Source organism: Camelus bactrianus, chromosome 2 (assembly GCF_048773025.1).
Source record: "Camelus bactrianus isolate YW-2024 breed Bactrian camel chromosome 2, ASM4877302v1, whole genome shotgun sequence".
In the NCBI taxonomy this organism is placed as follows: Eukaryota; Metazoa; Chordata; class Mammalia; order Artiodactyla; family Camelidae; genus Camelus; species Camelus bactrianus.
The window spans coordinates 44738333-44760240 of NC_133540.1; the positions used below are offsets into that span (position 1 = coordinate 44738333).

The 21908-nt window shown below is 33.0% G+C and overlaps 1 protein-coding gene across 10 annotated transcripts in view; it reads left to right on the forward strand.

The window, feature by feature from the left end:
- The window catches only part of SCLT1 (sodium channel and clathrin linker 1), a 164438-nt gene that overhangs the window by 82363 nt on the left and 60167 nt on the right, over positions 1 to 21908 (forward strand). For all 10 annotated transcript variants that reach the window (XM_074378673.1, XM_074378670.1, XM_074378669.1 and 7 more), the window contains 5 exons: positions 2021 to 2092; positions 8100 to 8174; positions 10057 to 10202; positions 13605 to 13797; positions 19962 to 20158. In XM_074378673.1, the coding sequence (XP_074234774.1) occupies positions 2021 to 2092; positions 8100 to 8174; positions 10057 to 10202; positions 13605 to 13797; positions 19962 to 20158 (683 nt within the window). The remainder of the gene's footprint in view (positions 1 to 2020; positions 2093 to 8099; positions 8175 to 10056; positions 10203 to 13604; positions 13798 to 19961; positions 20159 to 21908) is intronic.

The following is a 21908-nucleotide window of genomic DNA, read 5'->3' on the forward strand; positions in this document are numbered from 1 at the left end:
CACCCATTCCATCTCTCTTTACATACATATGCATTTTTCCTTTTTGCGAAATATTCACACATAAGCCGGAGGTCTCATGACTCTTCATCTTAGCATCTGTTTCCCCAGAAAGAGAGCATTTTGCTACACAACCACACCACTATTACCATACATTAAAAAAATCCATATTATTTCAGTCTAACTTAGATTTCCCTAAAATATTCTTTATGGCTGTTTGTCTTTTTAAATTCAGACTCCAGTCCATATTTATACATCATTGCACTTGACTGCTGTATCTCTGTAGTCTTCCTTGATTTAACCAGTCCCCTGCCTTCCTTTGTATATGACAAAGAATCCTTTGTGGAATCCAGGCCAGTTGTCCTTTAGAATATTCCACATCTGGATTCACATGACTGTTTCATCTTGACTAGATTTAGGTCATTTCTGGCAGAGCAATGTGTATACCTACCTCCCACTTCATTTCATTAGGAAGCTGTAGTGTCAGGTTGTGTATTGGTGATGCTAAACTTGACCACATTATTAGGGTGATAAGACTAGATGTCTCCATTTTATACTTTATAAACAACTGGGGAAGGTGCCATGTAGGTATCCTTTTCCACCAAAATCTTTCATCCAGTGGTTTTAGCATCCATTGATAATTCTTGCCTGAAATAAATATTTTATGGGATAATTAAAAACAATTACATTCTAATTCTGTCAGTCTTTCTATACATTTATTAGCTGTCAATTTTTTTGGTAAAGGAGAGTCCTCCCCCCTTTTTTAATGTCACTGTGGATTCATGGATCTTTCTTATTTTTTTTATTTCATGAGCCATTACCATCAGTCTTTTTTATTCTCAAATTGTCTCTAGCTTTCTTGCATAAATAAGGGCTCTCTCTCATCTTGTACTTTCCCTGCCTCAGACCAGGAATCATCCAGCAACTTTTTGAAAAAGCCTTGGTTTTTTTTAATTTGACATTTTTGTCAGAGACATGAATTAGCAAAAGCAGAAATTACTGTTTTCATTTTTACAGTAATAATTACATTAAAATGCTCTCCTACATATTTGTAAAGGCTATCTATGAAATTAACAGATGATTAAAAAACTAATACTCTTTTAAGATGAGCTCTTACAGGATAGGTAGGTACACTGTATGTTCCTCCACTGGAGAGAACAAAGATGTTAGTTTTTTTCTTACCTATGTTTTTTCTTGTGTGGGCAATATTATTTTCCTCTCCTAGGTAGATTGAAGTGAACTGGTTTTTAAAACCTCATCAGTTAAAAAAAAATAGAACTAACATGCTTGCTTTTCTCCCAAGCAACTAAGTGGTCGAGTTTTCACTCCAGTGAATTCACTGTATAATTCACTGTATTTTTCTTGCCACAAAACTATTTTTTAGAAATCTATTACTTTGTCATTGTCTGGCTGAAATTAGGTAATTTCCCAAGATAAAATTTATAATTTGAGACAGAATCCAAACTAAAGCCTGGGTTTTTTTAATTCCTAATCTTGTATATCCTTTCTGTAGGAATCCCTGTCCTATTCTTGGCATTGAGACTACTGTAACTTTGACGGTAGTTTAAAATATTGTTAATGACATATATTTAAAATAGATTAATACATTTTGTGGCTTTTAATGATAAAAATGTTTTATCAAACTACTCATGGTGTGAGAACTCTGATTTTCTTTTTTTTTAAACATTTTTTATTGAGTTACAGTCATTTTACAATGTTGTGTCAAATTAGTTTTTATTTCTAATATGGTAAATTTTAATAGAGAATCCATTATAAAGACAAAAATCTGTTTTATAGTGTAAAAAGATAGTAAGACCAAAAAGTTTGACAACCATTGTCCTTTAGAATGTAGCATCCTATTCACTTATTTCCACTGTCATGGTAAATTCTTGACTTTTTAATATAGCATATGCTTATCTATTATACCCTAAAAGTTATACTTTTTTATCAAAATCATTATCATAAGTGTTTTATTAGATGTTAATTATTCTATGGTAGACCTAATAAATATCTTAATTTACAGGTTATAAACGTAAGAAAACAATATTCTGTACAGATTTCTCGACTAACAGAAGAACTTTCAGCCCGTCAAATGGTATGTTAGAAGACTATATTGATACTTTCTTCTGAATATTGCTTATTTTAAAGGTCAAGATACATATTTTCAGGCATTCATTTATTCAGAAGATACTTATTAAGCCAGAAACTATGCTAGATGCTAGGAAAAGAGTAAAAATCATCCGTAGTCTGTGTGTGTGTGTGTGTGTGTGTGTGTGTGTGTGTGTGTGTGTGTGTGCGCACGCGCGCCAAGTGAAAGGTAATTAGGTTTATTTATACGTTTTTTTTCAGTGGAGGTACTGCAGATTGAACCCAGGACCTTGTGCATGCTATACATGTGCTTTTACCACTTGAGCTATACCCTCCCCCCTGGTCTGTCATCTTGAACTTACGATCTAGTAGGAAAGATGGATGGCATTTATCACCTTTTACTATGGTTACCTTTTTTGGACAAAGAATGTGCAGATTACTATTGAAGCATCCAGCTACAACTGCTACCATATGCTGGGTTCACCTGGGAGACCAGGGAGAAAGGAAAAGTATACATGACAGCAGGAAGGATGACAGACAGTCTTCCCAAAAGAAATGAGTTCTGAAGGATGAGTAGGTAAGGAGGAGAAGAAAGAGTACTTGAGTGACTAGAGGTGTGTGAGTAAATATATAAATTTAACTTGAAGATTTGATGAAATGGAATTTAATAATCTTGCTAAGGGCATAAAAGTACATGAATTTCCAGAGATTGGGAAGATATTTTCAACTTCACAAACTCTTATCTTTTCTGAATCTCTGTCACTTTTAATCTTTCTTATAAAATTTAGCGATGAATTATGTTTTGTAATAAATATTACACAAGTCCTCTCTTTCTGTCTCCTCATCTTCCCTCTCTGCCTCCTTCTCCCTCTCTTCATGAAAATCTTATCTTTCCAATTAGATTGTAAGCACTTCAAAGTAGAAATGTCATGTGTTCCTTTATTTTCCCCCTTGCCTAGTACAGTATTTTGCACAATATGTTTTCAATAAATATTTATTGACTGATATTTAAACACCTCTGAAAGAAAGATCACATCTTTTTCACATTCTGCAAACTGTGAATGTGGAAATCTGGTATACACAATGGGACCTTCGTCACTGTGTATAGGTCCTGAGAGTAATAGAACAAGAAACAATGTTACTTTTTGTTTACTGTCATTTGTTTTAACACTAAAGGAACATTAAGTAAAATTAATGGGATGTAGTATGGCGGATTAGTCATGTCTAGTTCTTTGTTGTGTTTCGGTTTTACTTCCTCTTCTGTCACCTTGCTGTTTTGCTTGTTCTCCTACATGGACTGATTAGCTATCAAAAGACTCATGGCTTTGAGAGGAGGGATGTAGCTTAGTGGTGGAGTGCGTGCTTAGCATGCACGAGGTCCTGGGTTCATTCCCCCCAGTAACTCGAAAAAGATTCACAACTTTGAAGAAGGGTTTTATCCCAGTCTAGGATTTTTTAATAGATTCTTAACTTTGGAAGGACAAGAACATTATTTCTATTTAGGAATGTGTGCTAGATGGAACCTGCAAGAATTTAAAAAATAACTCATAACTGTGTAGCAACCAGAGCTATATAAACTTACTTTAGTGTAAAAAAATTTTTTTTAATTTCAGATTATTACAAAAGGTGCTTCTAAGGATTTATAGTAAAACAATTGTAACTCATAGCTAAGTGGATTTTTCTAAAGATATTAAATATTATCGGATGTCATGTTGGTTCAGTGAGGAAAACTGTACTAATTGAAGTCTTTGAAATATTAGACATTTAGAAATATGTTTGAAGGAAGACATGTTCAACTACTTTAAAAAGCACATTTTCTCAGGAAACTCAGATTACAGGTTGAGGCATAATAACCTGGCATCAATTACTGATTTCTATTCTGCAGTGCCAGTTTTACCACCTGTGCTAAAAAGATGAAGTCAGGGAGGGAAGGAAGCATATTTTAACCCCAAACTAAGTCATGCTTGCAGGAAGGAGAAAATCTTGTATTTTAGTTTACTGTACATATTTTTTGGTAGTTTTACTAAAAGGCCAGAGCCAGTCTGTCTCAAGCCATATTTCTCCCTTAGGAGAGCAGCATACACAGGTATAGTTTCTCTTAAGAATACTTAAAGTTTTAATTCTGCCAAGTAGCTGAGATTTCTGTTAATCTGTAGCAAATGCAGAAGAAGATTGGTTATAAATGCCCAGATTTTTGCAAGTAAGATAAAAAATTCATTATAATCTTTTTTTGATCCATGAATTTTTTGAAAGTCTAATGTTAAATTTCTAAATACAAGGATATGTGGACATCTTTTAATTACTGATTTATAATCCTGTTAAGTAGAGGCCACAGTCTATGTGATATTTATTTTAATATTTGTTGAGACTTCCTTTGTGATACACTATGGAGGTATGATTTTGGAAATACTCCATGAGTACTTAAAAAAATGTCTAGTAGCATTTGGTCGTATCTGCCCAAAAGGTAGGAATACTGGTGGTGATTAATAGCAAATTATCTGTGAAAGCCTTTTAATAGTCATTTTAAATGTTAGCTTTACTATTTAGTGCCTTTCTAATAGAATTTTTATATCTCTCCATAAAGATTTCATCTTTTCTGTCTCATTTTAACTTCATTATCTTGGGTTAAACAAATATTCAGCCATCATCATTTGGCAGTTAAATGGTGGACTGGGTAAAAAGGGTTGCATAACATATTTATAACATACCTTTCTTTTATATGCTACTCACAGACCAGAAATGTGATCCTGCCTTGTAATTAATATCTGCATTAAAAATCCTTTGAGAATCATATAAATAAATGCAGAAAAAGCATTTGACTGAATCCAGCACCCATTTATGATAAGAACTCTCAGTATACTAGGAACAAAAGGGAACTTCCTCAGTTTGATAAAGAATAGCTACAAAAAACCTACAGTTATGAAACTGAAAACTTTCGCACTAAGATCAGGAACAAGGCAAGGATGTCCCCTCTCACTACTACTTTTCAGCATCATACTGGAAGTACTAGTTAATGCAGTTTGCCACCCTCAAAAGGAAATAAAAGGTATACTTTGCAGATAACATAGTTGTCCATGTAAAAAATCCAAAGAAAAAAGGAGAGACTTGGAACAAAGAAGTGATTATAGCAAGGTTGTAGGATAAAAGATTAATATACAGGTCGATTGCTTTCCTATATCCCAGCAATGAACAAGTAGAATTTGAAATAAAAACCTAATACTATTACATTATCACCCCCAAAATTAAATAAATGTAAATATAACCAAATATATAAAATCTATATGAGGAAAACTACAAAACTCTACTGAAAGATATCAGAGAAGAACTGAAAAAATGAATGAAGTACATGTTCATGGACAGGAAGATACAATATTTTCCGTATGTCATTTCTTCCCAACTTGATGTATAGATTTTTTACAATTCCAGTCAAAATCACTGCAAGTTATATTGTGTATTTTGGCAATCTGATTCTAAAGTTTCTATGGAGAGGCAAAAGACCCAGAATAGCCAACTCAATATTGAAGAAGAGGAACAAAGTCAGAGGATTGACACTGTACCAGACTTCAAGAGTTACTCTAAACCTTCAGTAGTCAAGACAAAGTGATATTGGTGAAAGAATAGACAAATAGATCAAAGGAACAGAATATAGAACCCAGAAATAAACTCACATAAATACAGTCAGCTGATCTTTTACAAAGAAGCAAAGGCAATACAATGGAGCAAAGATAGTCTTTTAAACAAATGGTACTAGAACAATTAGACAACCACATGTAGAATAATGAATCTAGACACAGACCTTACACAAAAATTAATCCAAAATGGTTCACTGACAAAAATGCAAAACACAAAACTGTAAAACTCATCTAAGATAGCATAGGAGAAAATCTAGATAATCTTGGGTTTGGCAATGAGTTTTTAGATACAACACCAAAGCTATGATCCATGAAAGAAACAGCTGGTAAGTTGGACTTCACTGAAATTAAAATCTTCTTCTCTGTGAAAGACACTATCAAGAAAATGAAAATTCAAATCATGGATTGGGAGAAAATATTTACAAAAGGCATATCTGATAAAGGGCTGTTACCCAAAATAATTCAAAGAACTCTTAAAACTCAACAGTAAGAAAACAAACAACTTGATTAAAAAATTGGCCAAAGACCTTAATAGTCACCTCACCAAAGAAGGTTTACAGATGACAAATAAGCATATGAAAAATACTTCCAAATCATATGTCAAAATGCAAATTAAAACAATAATGATTGTAAATCAACTATACTTCAGTAAAAGAAATAAAAAATTAAAAACTTTAAAACCTTTTAAAATTAAAAAATAAAATCAAGCTATAATGAGATACCACTCATTACACCAAGTAAGTGCCAGATACACTTATTAGAATGGCCAGAATCTGGAACACTGACACCATCAAATGCTGACAGAGAAATGGAGCAGTAGAACTCTCAGTTGCTGCTAATGGGAATGCAAAATGATACAGCCACCTTTGAAAGCAGTTTGGTGGTTTCTTAGAAAACTAAATATACTCTTACCATAGGATCCAACAGCTGCATTCTTTTGTATTTAGCCAAAGGAGTTGAAACTTATGTTCACGTGAAAACCTGCTGATGGATGTTTATAGCAGCCTTTTTCAGAATTACAAAAAGGGGTTGAGGAGGAAAGAGAGATGAATAGGGGCATAGGCAAAGCACAGAGGATTTTTAGGACCATGAAACTGTTCTGTCATTATAAATTTCTCCAGACCCATAAAGTGTACAACACCAAGAGTGAACTCTAATGTAAACTCTGGACTCTAGGTGATAATATTGTGAGATGTACTTACATCAGTTTTAACAAATATACCACTGCATTGCAGAATGTGGATAATGGGGGAGGCTATGCATGTACAGGGTCTGGAAATACAGGGGAAATCGGAGACTTCCCCTCAATGTTGCTGTGAATGTAAAACTATTCTAAAAATAGTCTGTTAAGAAGAAAATCACACAAAATGACTTATGAATATAAGAGAAATCGCAAATTTCATACCATAAAGTGCCTTTTCATAGATTAGTGATTTATATGAATATATGGAACATTAAATTTGCATTTCTTATACACTGACAGTTCTATCTTAATAAAAGATAAACTTAGATTAACCCTCTAATTTATAACATAGGGCTAAAGATCTTCATTATAATCAGAGTTAATTTTTGGTCACAATTTAGAAATTTATTTTAAACATTAAAAACATTGATACATAGTACTTCTGTAAAATAAAGTTATGATAAAAGTAATTGAATATTAATTGGCAATATACTGTTAGCAAAGCAGATTCATCCAAAGCATAATTTACAATCAGTAGAAAATAACCACATCCATTCTCAAAAATAAATAGCAAATAACAACTGTGAAGAACTAGTCATTATGATGATTGTTTTTAGTTTTCGTCTCATTTGCAAATTTTGCATTTTATTGACTAACTAATATGCTTGCTTGATTTTACTGATAAAGCCCTTTTGAGCCAGAAATGTTTTATGTCCATTGGCTGTTTATAAGTTTTGCAACAGAAAATTAGCTATTCTAGAATTTATATACCCATACGCCTTTTAGGCCATAGGTTATCCTATGGTGGTGTGCCACTGACCTGTTCTGTTGTCTTTTAAAATATGTGATAAGAGAATATGAAAAGGAACACTGTAATATGAGAAGGGGGTCTCATTTATTTATTTTTTCCCCTGGAATCCCTCAATCTCTATTATCTACATAATATGTTCAATTAGAACTCCTTGACATTCTGTCCTGGAGGTGATTTCTGAAATCCTGAGATAGGTAACTCTTTAAAGGTTGAGGGCTTTTTTTTTTTTTTTTTTTTTAAATATATATAATCGATATGGTCCTGCTGTATACAATGTGTATAAAGTGTGGTATTCCTGTTATAAACAAATCATTTTACTTTTCCATTTTCCTCATTTTTCTTAAGGTTTTACAGATATATTTATTTACAATATGATTTGAATTTATAGGAGTGTGCTGAAAAACAAGACCAAATTGATCAAGCCATTAGGGAGAAAAAATCAGTGGAAGAAGAACTAGAAAAGGTAAAGAGAAAACAGAAAAAATAACTACCTAAAACCCAACTGCAAATATTCAATATAATTTTCTGCTTTCATTATACTGTCTACTAGCAACCCCTTTATTATAAGTATTCTCTTGGTGAGTGCTTTTATTTGCTTGAAAAATATTCAGAATCTGCATTTAAATACTGGTATTGCCTATATTCATTTCTTTACAAGAATGGCCACATTATTTGAACTTTTTACTTAAAAGTATAAATTTGACAGAGTAGCTATATTTCTTGCTTAGAGCTTATCCTCATTTTGTCTTTCTTATCTTTTTAAATTCTCTGCCAACTCTTACTGGGTTTAGGCCATCTATAACTATAACATGTGTGTATATCCAAAAAATTATAATACTGCTATAATTTTAACCTTTAAAGTACAGATTTTTATTTGTAGTTAGGAAAAATATTTACCCCAGTGACATTTGAGAAAGAATATTGTGAGAAGTCTAAATTTAAAGTTTAAAATATATTTCTTATTTAAATGACTTTTTTTTATTAGCAGTAAATATCCCAGTCTTTTAAAATGCCTTGGGGTGGGGGAAAGGCTAAATTTGATTCAGCACATACTGTGTTTGAGATGCTGCATTAGTAACTTTCATAGAGAGGTTAAGTAACTTCCCCAATGTTAAAAAACAGTAAATGGTAGAGTCAGAGTTTGACTTTCAAAGAAGAGCTATGTAGCATAAAAAACCTTTGATGTATCTATGACAACATCAGATTGTAAAAAAGTAATTTACAAAGCATAATATAGTGTATAGTCCCATTTGTGTAAAAAGAAAAAGAAAAATACACATCATGTTCAAGTTAGACCCTTCATGGTCACCACTGTCCTGCAAAGTTGATCTCTTCTGAGTTTCGATCTGTTACGGAGTAGGAACAGGTCGTATTTAGATTGTAACCTGACATACCTCGGTGTTTGAGTGAATTTTTTTTTTAATATCACATGGTATAGGTTAAGGAATAGGCTTTATTGGGGAAATATAAAACCCACAAGGCTAAAGGCAACAGGTAAAGAGAAGTCACAGCTTTTTCTTCTCCCATGGTTCCACAGACAAGCATGCTACAGTCAAAGTACTGCTGAGACTGCAGTATAGGTCTATATTTTAGTAGCAGGACACTGGTATGCCAATATTCTGTCTTTTTGTAGAGCAGGAGTGACAAAGCAGTCTTGTCAGTGGGAGAAGACACAGGTTACTTGGCCAGGCAGTTTGGATTTAGAGGGTTCCTGTGTGTAGGGTTTTGCTGAAAATGTGAGCTGCCTAGCACCTAGAGACCTTGTGAATCATGGGATGTTACAGCCTTTGTTGTAAGTGGAAGCCCAGTCTCACAGGAAGCAGAACATGGGTATAACCACTTCTGCTAGGGAAAGGGAAACCATTTCAGCTAGATCATCTTCTAGTTAACATACAGTGAGATTCTGGAGTCACTTGCAGATAGTTCTTCTCATTGCACCACAGCATGTATCTGTACTGTTGAATATTGCAATACAGAATTATCTTGAAGGTATTCATTAAAGAATCAAAGCATTTGTCTCTAAATGGTGACACTTAAGAGTGTTTTTTTTTAACTTCAGCTATTTTACATCTCTTTCTAAAACATTAAAACTGTTTAAAAAGCTTACAATGAGCATGAATAATTTCAAAAATAAGTAATTATTTTATGTTATTTTTCATCATCTTATTTTGTAAATGTGAAGTAACCAAAATTAATTATTGATATGTTTTAATGTTACAGTGGGAACAGATGAACACATGATCATGGATTTTTATTTCTCATCATTTATTTCAGTTTCTAAACTGTGTAATTTCTTAAGACAATTTCCTTCTGTAAGGTAGTATACATATAAGCCTCTTCTGCAGATTTACCATGAAGGCAGAATAAATGAAAGTGATTACAGAAAACTGGAAGAAATGCACCAAAGATGCCTGGTTGCAGAGTGTTCAAAAGATGATCTTCAGCTAAGACTTAAGACCGCAGAAAATAAAATCAAACAACTTGAAATGAAGTAAGTTACTCTTTTGGATTTTCAAAATTCAAACAATTTTGGACAGGTTTTATTTTTATACAACTCATAATTATATATTATGTTGAAAAAAAGACTGTTTCGGCCAAACAATTTTTTTCAAGATTATTTTTGAAAACTAATTTCTTCAGGAAGAAATGATTTAACAGTACTGTACCATTTTATTTGAAATTTCTTGTTTCTGGCAGTTAAATAGAATGTTCATGAGATCTTTTTTTTTCATGGTAACTGTACAGCTATTAAGGAGCTCGCTTATAATTATTGCTTTTATACTCAGTTTGTATTTATATTTCTTGAGGTATTGAGTAGTCAAAAATAATCCATCATGTTTATGTATTTCATTATTTGTTAAAATGATAAACTTATAATCTGTCATATCCACACTGAATATTTCTGTACCTTCCCCCCCAGATTATTACTTAGTATAGTAAATCTTGCTTATTTTAAGTTGTATGAAGTCTCGATCTCTGTTATAAAATATGTTTAATAGATACTTAAAAATAAAGAGGAGTGATATCAGCAATATGGCAGAATAGGAAGTCCCCAGCCCATATCCCTCTGCAGAAACAAATATTTGACAGCCATCCATGGACAAAGTGTCTTTGTGGGAGCTTTGGGGTCTAAGTAGGTGGTTGCAAAACCCCAGTGGAGCCCCAAAATGAGGAGGCAAGCCTGTGCACCAGTGGCAGGCTCCCCAGCTGTGGTCCCATGTATGAACCCAAAGCAGCCCCATCTCTCTGTGGACCTGGCTCTAAGCCTGCATGCCCAGTCCTGCACCTAGCCCCTTCCCAAGGGACCCTTGTAGGTACTCTTAGTGATTCAAAGAAGTAATCAAAAGGGAAATCAAAAGTTGAGACAAACAAAAATAGAAACAAAATACACCAAATTTATGGGATTCAGCAAAATCAGTTCTTAGAAGAGAGTTTATAGTGATAAATGCCTACATTAAGAAAAGAAAGATCTCAAATAAACAACCCAACTTTATACCTCAAGAAACTAGAAAAGGAAGAAAAACCTAAGCCTAAAGTTAGGAGAAGGAAGGAAATACCAAAGATTAGAGCAGAAATAAGTAGAGAATTTTTTAAAAATAGAAAAGGTCAAACTAAGACTTGGTCTTTTGAAAAAGTAAACAAAATTGACAACCCTTTAACTAGACTAAGAATAAAAGAAGACTCAATAAATCAGAAATAAGAGAGGAGATATACCGGTGATACCACACAAATACAAAGGACCATAGGAGACTACTATGAATAATGATAAGCCACAACAAATTGGACAACCTTGAAGAAATGGATAAATTCCTAGAAACATACAACCTTACAAAAGTAAATCTGAAATAGAAAATTTGAACAGACCAATTATATTAAGGATATTGAATCAGTAGTCAAAAACCTAGGATTTTTGGAAAGTTCAGAACCAGATGACTTCACTGATGAACTGTACCACATATTTAAAGAAGATTTAATGCTAATCATTCTTAAACTCTTTCATAAAATGGAATAGGAAAGAACATTTCCAACTCATTTTACAAGGCCAGCATTAGTCTGATACCAAAGCAAGAAGACACTATAAGAAAATAAAACTATAGGCTAATATCCCTGATGAAGATAAGTGTAAAAATCCTAAAAAACAAATAAAAACTAGCAAACCAAATTCAAGAATGCATTAAAAGGATCATACACCATGACCAAGTGGGATTAATACCAGGGATGCAAGGATGGTTTGACATATGCAGATTAGTAAATGTGATATAACACACTAAAGAATGAAGGATAAAATTCATGTGATCATTTCAATAGATGTAGAAAAAGCATTTCACAAAATACAAATTCATGATTTAAAAAAAAACCTCAATTAGATGTAGAAGAAATGTACCTCAACGTACTAAAGGTCATATGTAACAAACTCACAACTAATGTCATACTTAGTGGTGAAAAGCTAAAAACTTTTGCTCTAAAATCATAAACAAGACAGGGGTGCCCACTCTTGCCACTTTTATTCAACATCGTACTGTATGTCTTACAGAAATTAGACAAGGAGAAAAAGTAAAATGTATCATCTACAGAAAAACAGATAAAGAAAAGAGGGTGTGTGTGTGCACGTGTATGGAGATGGAGATATGTATATATTCTCCAGGAATCCCTCTTTTCTCTGTTTTTTCCTTACAAATAGTTTGTTGAAAAACTGAGTTGTTAGTAGAGTTTCCTCTACCTACATGCGTATATGTGGTGTCATTTACGTAGTTTTTCTGTCCCACGTAGTTCCTAAAAACTAATAACTAAATTGAGATGCTTGATCTGATTCAGCTTTCACTTTTTTTGTAAGAATTCTTCAGAGATGGTGGTATTTTGAATTTCTGTTTGGAGGCACATAATGTGTTATTATTTTTGATCTTAGCGTCTTTATGACTTTAGCATACTTTGAGGATCATTGCCTAGATCTATCATTTCATTAGGAACTTGAGACAGGAAAAAAAGGGCTACAAGTATTATGGGAATAAAGGACCTTGTATATTCCCTGTGATAGCTGTCAATGAGGGAATGTTTACAGTTACTTAATTATCTGGGATTGAAAAGATAGAAATTTTAAAAGATAGGAATGTGGGGAGGATATAGCTCAGTAGTAGAGTGAATGACTAGCATGCACAAGGTCTTGGGTTCAATCCCCAGTACCTCCATTAAAAAATAAATAAATAAACCTAATTACCTCCCTCCCAACAAAATTTTTAAAATAAATAAAATTAAAAATAAATAAAAATTTAAAAAAATAGAAGATAGGAATAAAAATTAGCAGCATATTGAAGCAGTAAACAAGTTTGGAGGTTGTGTCCCCCAGTAGTCCATTGTTGAGAAAGGTCAAGAAATGTACCTATTTAAAGTATGATAAAACAAGAAGTTTATGGAACTAGAAGTTTATAAAAACCATTTCTAAGATATGTAACAGGAAAATATGAAATAGGTCTTATTATAATTCATAATTTAATATAGTCAGCTAATGTGTCTGCCTACAGAGCTGATTGATGATGAAAGGAGTTTTGATTAATACTTACTTCACTTTCTTACCATTAGCTTTAGTTTGTCCCATTGAAGTCCTCTTTACACAGTGATTCTCAATGGTAGTAAAACTTTGAAAGAAGTTTCACACTGATTTTCTAGGTGAGTGATAAAAGTTCAACTGAACTATTCTTAGTTAAGATTGCTAATTAATCATATTTGCCTGGTGTAACATAACATTGTGAAACCACATAGTCTTAAGTCCACAGTGAAGAGAAATGGCTTAGAACAAAGAAAACAAGTCTATAGTATAAAATATAGGCAGATTTTCTTGACATTTACTACAGATCATTAAGTTTAAAGGTTCTTTTTGTTTTGTTTTTTTAATCAGTTCCTCAGAAGAGATATCACGTTGCCAAGAAATGATTCAGAAACTTCAAAATGTACTGGAGTCTGAGAGAGAAAACTGTGGATTTGTCAATGAACAAAGGCTGAAACTTCAGCAAGAAAATGAACAGTTACAGAAACAGACAGAGGATTTAAGAAAGACTGCTCTCGAGGCTCAGAAAAAAGCCAAATTAAAGGTATTTTCAAGACTAGTTAGAATTAAATGTGTACTTCTGAAAATCAAAATACAGAGAATATTTAGAGAGACCTAGTAAAACATTTTTAAGTTTTTTTTTGTTTCGTTTTTTGTTTTTGCCTTCTCATCAGATAGCACTAAATCATATTGCAGAGCATTAACCAGTCTTTTCTGTATTGTAGAACTTGGCAAGCATACTTGAAAATGATTGCTTTCACTATCCACACACAAAAAATCCTTTTCCAACCATGAAATGCACTGATATTTCTGCCAAAGCAATTTAAGCAGTGCTAGCAAGACGATAGATTAGACAACTTTACAGACTGCCATCCTCTCTTCTCTCTCTTTAGATAGCCTCTTGAAAATAGAGCTCTTAAAACTAGCTGTACAGAGGATGGTACATCAGTGTGCTCTGAAAACCATTCATAGGTAGTCTAAAATTCCATGCCAGGAAGAACGCAAGGGACAAAAGTCTCCTCTAGAAAAAAATTTCCTTTTATTTTCTCTCTCCTTTCCCCCTCTTCTTTACTCTAATGCTTACATGGTTTGACAGTAGGAACGTGATAACCTATTTGAGGGAGTTTCAAGAAGCACAGGTACCACCATCAGCATGTTGCTTGCCTTACCCTATTCCGTGTGACTTTTGTAAAAAGTGGCATTAATAACTCTTTACGATAAAGATTTATATCTTCCAGTTTCATAGGAAGGATGTGAAGCAGTAGCATTACTGTTTCACTTTGTTTTTTGTTCCTTTGAGGACTCCTAAGAAGTCACATTCCAACCCAGTTCATATTAGCATGTATTTATTTAACACCTCCTATTACAAGTGTCCAACACTGTAGTTATTTATAAAAGCTTAAACTCTGAACAAGAGACCCTAACATGTCATACAAAGAAGTTTGTAGTTTATGCTTTAGGCTGTGAGAAATCTTTTAAAAACAAAGGGGAAGAGTCACATTACCAGATACCAAGACTTTATATATAAAGCTGTGGTAATTAAGACAGTGTGTAATTGACATAAGAATAATCAGTGTGATCAATAGGACAAAATAGAATTCAGGAACAAAACCTTTTTTCATAATCACCTCGTTTATACAAAGGCATCACTGAAGTTCAATAGGGAAAGAATTGTTACAGTAGATGATGCTACCTCAGTTGGGTCCATATTTTTTAAACACAACAAAAAGAGCACTAATCATATTGAAAAGATAGATGAATTGGATTTCATTAAAATTAAGATTTTTAAGTGATTTAGAGGGACACCATTAAAAGAGTGAGAAGTGGGAAAAAATATTTATAAGATATATAACCAAAAGAAGGGGACTCATATTCACAATATAAAAATGTTTACCAATAATGAAATAATTATTAAGGAAAAAACAGACACCCCATTTCCAAAAATGGGCAAAAGAATTAAATAGGCATGTTATAAAAGAGAATATATGAAAAAATGTTCAACTTAATTATTTATCAGGGAAATATAATTAAAACTACAATGAGGTACTACTGCATACCTTCCAGAATGGCTAAAATTTTTAAAGCTGACAATATCAAGTGTTGACATAGATGTTACTTTCATATGTTATTTTGGGGAATATAAATTGGTACAACCACCATTTGGCAGTATCTTTCAAAGTTGGACATACATAAATACTATGCCAAATATAATAATAAAACTGGCTACATACCCAACAGATATTAGTGCTTATGTTTATCAAAATGTGCACAAAAATATTCATAGAAGTTTTAATCATATCAGAATACTGGAAACAACTCAAATGTCCATCAACTTGAGATGATACAAATACATTGTAGTATGTTCATACAACGGAACAGATGCAGCAACGAGAAAGAATGAGCTATGTCTATAAACAATGGTCGATGAGTCTCAGACATAATGTTGGACAAAGAAGCCAGACAAAAAAATTATAGTCCCTTAATTTCATTATATGAAAGTGAAGAATAGGATGGGATCAGAATAGCGGTAACATTTTAGGTGGGTGAATATTGACATAAGGGCACATGAGGAAGCCTCCTGAGAGTCCTAAATCTGGATGGTGACTCTGGTGTTTTTACACATGTGAAAATTGAGTTGTTCCCTTAAGGTTTATGTACTTCATTGTAAGAGAGAGAAATCATGGCAGAGGAAAGTGGGTAGGATTATAAGTAAAATAAGAGTGGCTGTGAGTTTGTTGTGGATTATGGAAGCTGGATGATAAGCATATAGGGACTCACTGTGATAGTCTTTCTATTTTGTGTATGCTTCAAAGTTCCCATTTTGAAGCATTTCCAGAATTTTTAAAAAGTGTATTTTGGTGAAAAAAAAAAGTTAAACCTTCATCTTATATTTTAAATTTCATATGGATTAATAACTTAAAACTATTAAAGATACTATAAAACATTAATAGGGAATGAAGGTGAATATTTAACTGACAGGTGGGAAAGAACTTTTTCAGCAAAACCAAAAATGGAAGAAATTACAAAAGAATAAATATGTTGATAGATTTGAATATGTAAGAGTTTTTTTAAATTTATTTTATTTATTTTATTTTTAGGGGGGAGGTAATTAGGTTTGTTTGTTTATTTTTAGAGGATGTACTGGGGACTGAACCCAGGACCTCATGTGTGCTAAGCAAGTGCTCTACTACTAGAGCTATACCCTCCCCCAAATATATAAGGTTTGTAAACATTTAAAACACTTTTTAAAATATCTTAAAAAGAAATAACTGGAAGATGTAGTTTTAATAAATATGACAAAAGACAAAGATCATGAGGAGCTCTTAAAAATATAAAAGAAAAATATTTGCAACCTGGGAGGACAACGTGTATGATGCATGAACAGAACTCACAAGCTAAGAAAAATTACTAATAAACTTTTTAAAAGTTTAACTCACTGTTAACTACAGTGTTATCAGTGTGAGTGAATGTGCAGCTGCAAGTATAAAATGGTATACATTTAGAGTCTAACATTTAGTCATAAAATAATTAGTGTCTCATAATTAAAGAAATTCATTGCAGCATTAGTTATATTAACAAATTAGAAACAATCCATCTAGAAATAAACAGTTAAATTATGGCACATCTATAAAATGCTATATTGAGTCATCATTAAAAACAATGTTTCCAAACAATTTATAATGCATTTATATTGTTAAGTCGTAAGTTTTAAAAAAAAGAAAAAATGTGCATATATATTTATATGTTGTAATCCTACATACACTAATCTCAATTTAAAAATTTATAAACAGAAATTATGTAGAAGTTAGAGGTAGTTATCTCTGCGTTGTAGATTACAGAAACCTTATATTTGTCTTTTTAACTTTTTGTATTTTCCATTATTTTACAATATACTTATGTTTTGGGCTTTGCATTTTTATAGTGGGGAAGAGAGGAATGAATGAATTTCCCCTACTTGGTACTCCATTTGATCTATCTTTAACAGTTCAGGATAGTAACTGAAGTTTCTTGGAAAGCAAAAAGATGGCAGAAATCTTATCTACCAAAAATGCTCCCTTTTGCCAAATCTGCATCTAGTGGAAGAGAAGAATCATTGGTAAATAAGGGACAGATTCTCTTAAATAGTTAGCTGTAATTCTATTTTGTGGAGGAGGGCTGTCAGATAAATGGCTGCTTTGTAGCTGATTCCTTCTCTGACAACATGAGAACCTAGTACTACACTTTCCTGCTTTTCTCCCCCTTGAAAGAGAGTGTGATCCTCCATAGATCAACTGAAAGGAGCCAAAGCCTCTCCATATCTTTGTGGTCTAAATACCCCTCATAAGAATGTAAAATTAGGAAATAGACAGTTTATAGCAATCCTTTACTGGAGTGAGTAGTTTTCTACAGAGGAGGGACACAAAGGAGAAGATAGGAAGACCATAAATTCTATTTTTCTTACCCTGAATTGAAACATTCTTGGGACTTTTATTGTTATAGGGAACCTAGTTGTTTCAGCCCTTATCTTCCAACAGCGCTCCAGACCTGTCCAGTTTAACAGTTGGAATTGTATCAGGTAAATGATCTGGGGTTTGTTTAAAGACCAAGTTTTGATACCAGGAAGCTAGCATTCATTCAGTCTACAGATAAAAATTTTTGACATCCTTACTATGTTTCAGGTGCTGAAGATACAATAGTAAGCAAAAAAGACATGGTCCCACCCTTAAAAACATATTATTTGCTTAGAGATGGGCAAACTTTAAATGTATATTTACAAATAAATGCTCTTTAGGAAAAGCATAGGAGAGCTTATAACATAGGGACCTGACTTTTTCTAGATAGATGGTAAGAGAATTTCCTGTAGGAGCAGTAATTGGGCTGAATTCTAAAATTTCAATAGAAATAACTAAGATAAGCAGGACAGGAAAGATTATTCCAAGCAAAGGGAACAATATGTGAAAAAGACCCAAGAATGGGAAGGCATTGTGGCAGAAACAAAGAAAGGGAAAGGAATAGTAGCATAACACAAACTTACAGAAGTAGGTAGAGACCAGGTTATCACGAAGGACCTTAGAACAAGGCTTGTCAGACTGCAAGTAGATTTTCTAAGTGGAAATGGGGAGTTAATTAGGCAGGCAGTTCTAAAACTATACAGATTCATAGACCAGTTTTCAATACATGTGTGAGAGAGAGACAGACAGACAGAATTAAACACTTCCACCTAAGATATCAGAACCATGGCTTCTGTGGAAAATGTGGAGATTGAGACAGGGAAGGCTGTTCAGTTCTAGATTTGCAGAATTCAATAATTCAAAAATTAGTTAAATAGAGGAGTCAAAGAGCCTTAGGAGATTTTCACTGCAGTTATAAAATACAAAATTAATAAATCCAAAGTGGTTTTTCCAGTGTCAGTATTTACAAAGTAAAATTTCTACTTGTGTACCATTTGAGAAAGCAAATTTAAGAGTTTTAGGAAGCATGTCGCGTTTAGCAGTGGTAGTAAGGACAGGTTGTTTGCAGTTTCCCCCCATGAGCCTTAGATTTTGCTATTGTTGGGTTTTCTTTGGTATTTTTTGAATTGGTAAAATTGAGTTCCTTTTTCATTCTTTTTTGAGTTTGAAAGTAGCCATATTTAATACATTACTAGAAGCCTTGCCAGCTGTGACCAATTTTAAAGAAACTTAGTTTAAAATATCATAAGGTAGGTATTCTTTATAATATTTCTTCAGTGTAGCAAGATGAAGATGGATTGAGAATATAACAAAGAAATTGTTCTAGTCACTGTTTAACTATTTTCTCGGCTGTCTCAAGTATGGCAATAGGTAGTTTGATTCTAGACGGATACAAGAGAAGACAGTTCATTACATGTTTTGATTGTTTTAGGGTATTAGGCTTAATTCTGTCTGTGAACCCCAGTTGAGAAAGCTTTTGTTTGTATGTTCATTCTGCATTAAGGCATTTTTACTATAATAACAGACATAACCTACAAATAACTAAAGGCATTTCCAAATGAGTTTCTCAAAGTCATTATAGTCTTTTCATGAAAAAACAAAAGCAAAAAAGCAACACTTCGTTCATTTACACTAACTGAAGTGGTAAAGGGATTTCTATATATGATTTTCTTTGACTTTACAAAGCCCTTTGAAAGACAATCTGAAATTTATTATGTAAATCAAAAGTAACTTGAAGACCTTCTAAGAGGAGCTTCTGATGAACACGTCAGGGTGCTGGGAGGGTGGCATACATGGAGAGAGCATGGAAACTCCAGACACACCCTACATCCTGTACCTTGCTGTGTGTGACTCTTCTATTTAGCTGTTCTAGAGTCGTAGCCTTTATAATAAACCAGTAAACACTTTTTTTTAAATGACTTGAGTAAAAACCTAAATTTCAGTTACTGAGAGCATGAACATTTTCTGTGTTTTCTGGCAACAAAAATAAAAATAGGTAAGAGCAGTTTTGTATTCCATAGTATACTTTTTTCCTACTGGTGTTTTAAGGTGTTGGGGCAAGTGTTGAAAAATTTGTAGCCCAAAATTTATATTATAATACAAAATAAGTCTTCATATGTTTGGAGACAATTTGTAAACCTAATTTTTATATAGATTTCTCACCAAATATTTCTGTGCAGCAGACAACACAGTGATTCCTTTTGTATATATCATTGATCATTATATCTCCTAGGGTAACAGAAAGGAAAAAAAATACTATGTTCATTTTATTCCTTAGATCAGTACAATGGAACATGAATTTTCAATAAAGGAACATGGGTTTGAAGTTCAACTGAGAGAGTTAGAAGATAGTAATCGAAATTCCACTGTTGAACTGAGGCATCTCTTAGTGACTCAACAGAAGGCGGCCAACAGGTGGAAAGAAGAAACGAAGAAACTCACTGAAAGTGCAGAAATTAGGATCAGCAATCTAAAGTAAGTCCACTATTAATTGTTTGATACATTTTATAGAAGAAATTATTGAATAATTTAGTTTAATGTCCTTGCCATAATATTTTGTAAAAATGTTTGTCTGGACCTTGTACTTTTATTTTTTATTCAGCAAATATTTATTGAACTACTATGAAAAATATTAAGCATTATAAACCAAACTAATATGTTTTATAAAGTTTATTAATATTACACAGAATTTAAGGATTTTTGTTGGATATGGCAGTTTTGAATCTCAACACCTTTTGCATATAGGTATAGCACAATGGTTGTCTATAGTTATAACAGAATCCATTTGACCTACAAAGCCTAAAATATTTGTTCTCTGGTCCTTTAAGAAAAAAATTGCTGACCCTTGCCCAGAAAGAACTTGAGCATTTATGATGAATGAAATGGGAAGCCATGAAAGACTTGTAGCAAAGTGATATGGTCAGGCTTCAGTGTTCAACAAATCAGTTTAGCTGCTATAGAAAAAATAGACTAGAGAGGGTCAAGGGCAGAAGAGAGAAGGTAGGCCAGTACTGCAATAATCCAGTTATAAAGTGATGGTAACTTGGATTAAGGTTTGAAGAGTTGGAAATTATATTTTTTATAAAAGTATACTCTGGATCATGTTCAGTATGAGCTACCTAAAAGACATTTAAGTCAGGATATTGACTCATTAGTTAGGTATGTAAGTTTGGAGTTCAGGAAGGAGACTGCAAGAGGAGCTATGAATTTGGGAGTCATTAACATACACATGATTTTTAAAGTATTGGAATAAGAATGTATAGAAGGGAAATCTAGATAGATAATTAAGCTGTCTGAGGACTAAGTTCCAAAAGTTAAAGTTTGGGGAGATGAAAATTCCACTGAGACTAAAAGAAAGAATATTGAGAGAAATAATCAGGAAAGAATGCTAATTTAAAAAAGAGAGAATGAGCAATAATAATAGTAGGTGATATTTACATTTTACTGGCAGAGAAACTGAGGGCCAAGGGAGGTTAAGAAACTTGTTCAAGGTCACATAGCTCATAAAGTGACAGATCCTGGTTTTAAATTCAGGCACTTTGGATAAAGACAATATGCTCTTAACCATTATGTTTTTGGTAACAGTTTTTTGCAGCTTTTTTTTTTTTTTGAAGTATAGTTGCTGTACAATATTATATAAGTTACAGGTGTACAGTATAGTGATTCATAATTTTTAAAGGTTATACTCCATTTATAGTTATTATAAAATATTGGTTGTATTCCCCATGCTCTACAGTATATCCTTGTGGCTTATTTTATACCAAATAGTTTGTACTTGCTGCTACCCTATCCCTATATCGCCACTCCCCGCTTCCCTCTCCCCACTGGTAACCCTTAGGTTTTTCTCTGTGTCTGTGAGCCTGCTGGGTTTTGTTATATTTACTAGTTTGTTGTGTTTTTTAGATTCCACATATAATTGATATCATATAGTATTTGTCTTTCTCTGGCTGACTCGTTTCACTTAGTATAGTGCTCTCCAAGTCCATTCATGGCAAATGGCAAAATTTCATTTTTTATGTCTGAGTGTATTCCAGTATGTGTACACACACACACACACACACACACATCCATCAGGTCTTCTTTATCCATTCATCTGTTGATCAACACTTAGGTTGTTTCCATATCTTGGTAATTACAAATAGTTCTTCTGTGAACATTGGGATGCAGGTATCTTTTCGAATTATTGTTTCTGTTTCTTTCAGATACACACCCAGGAGTAGAGTTG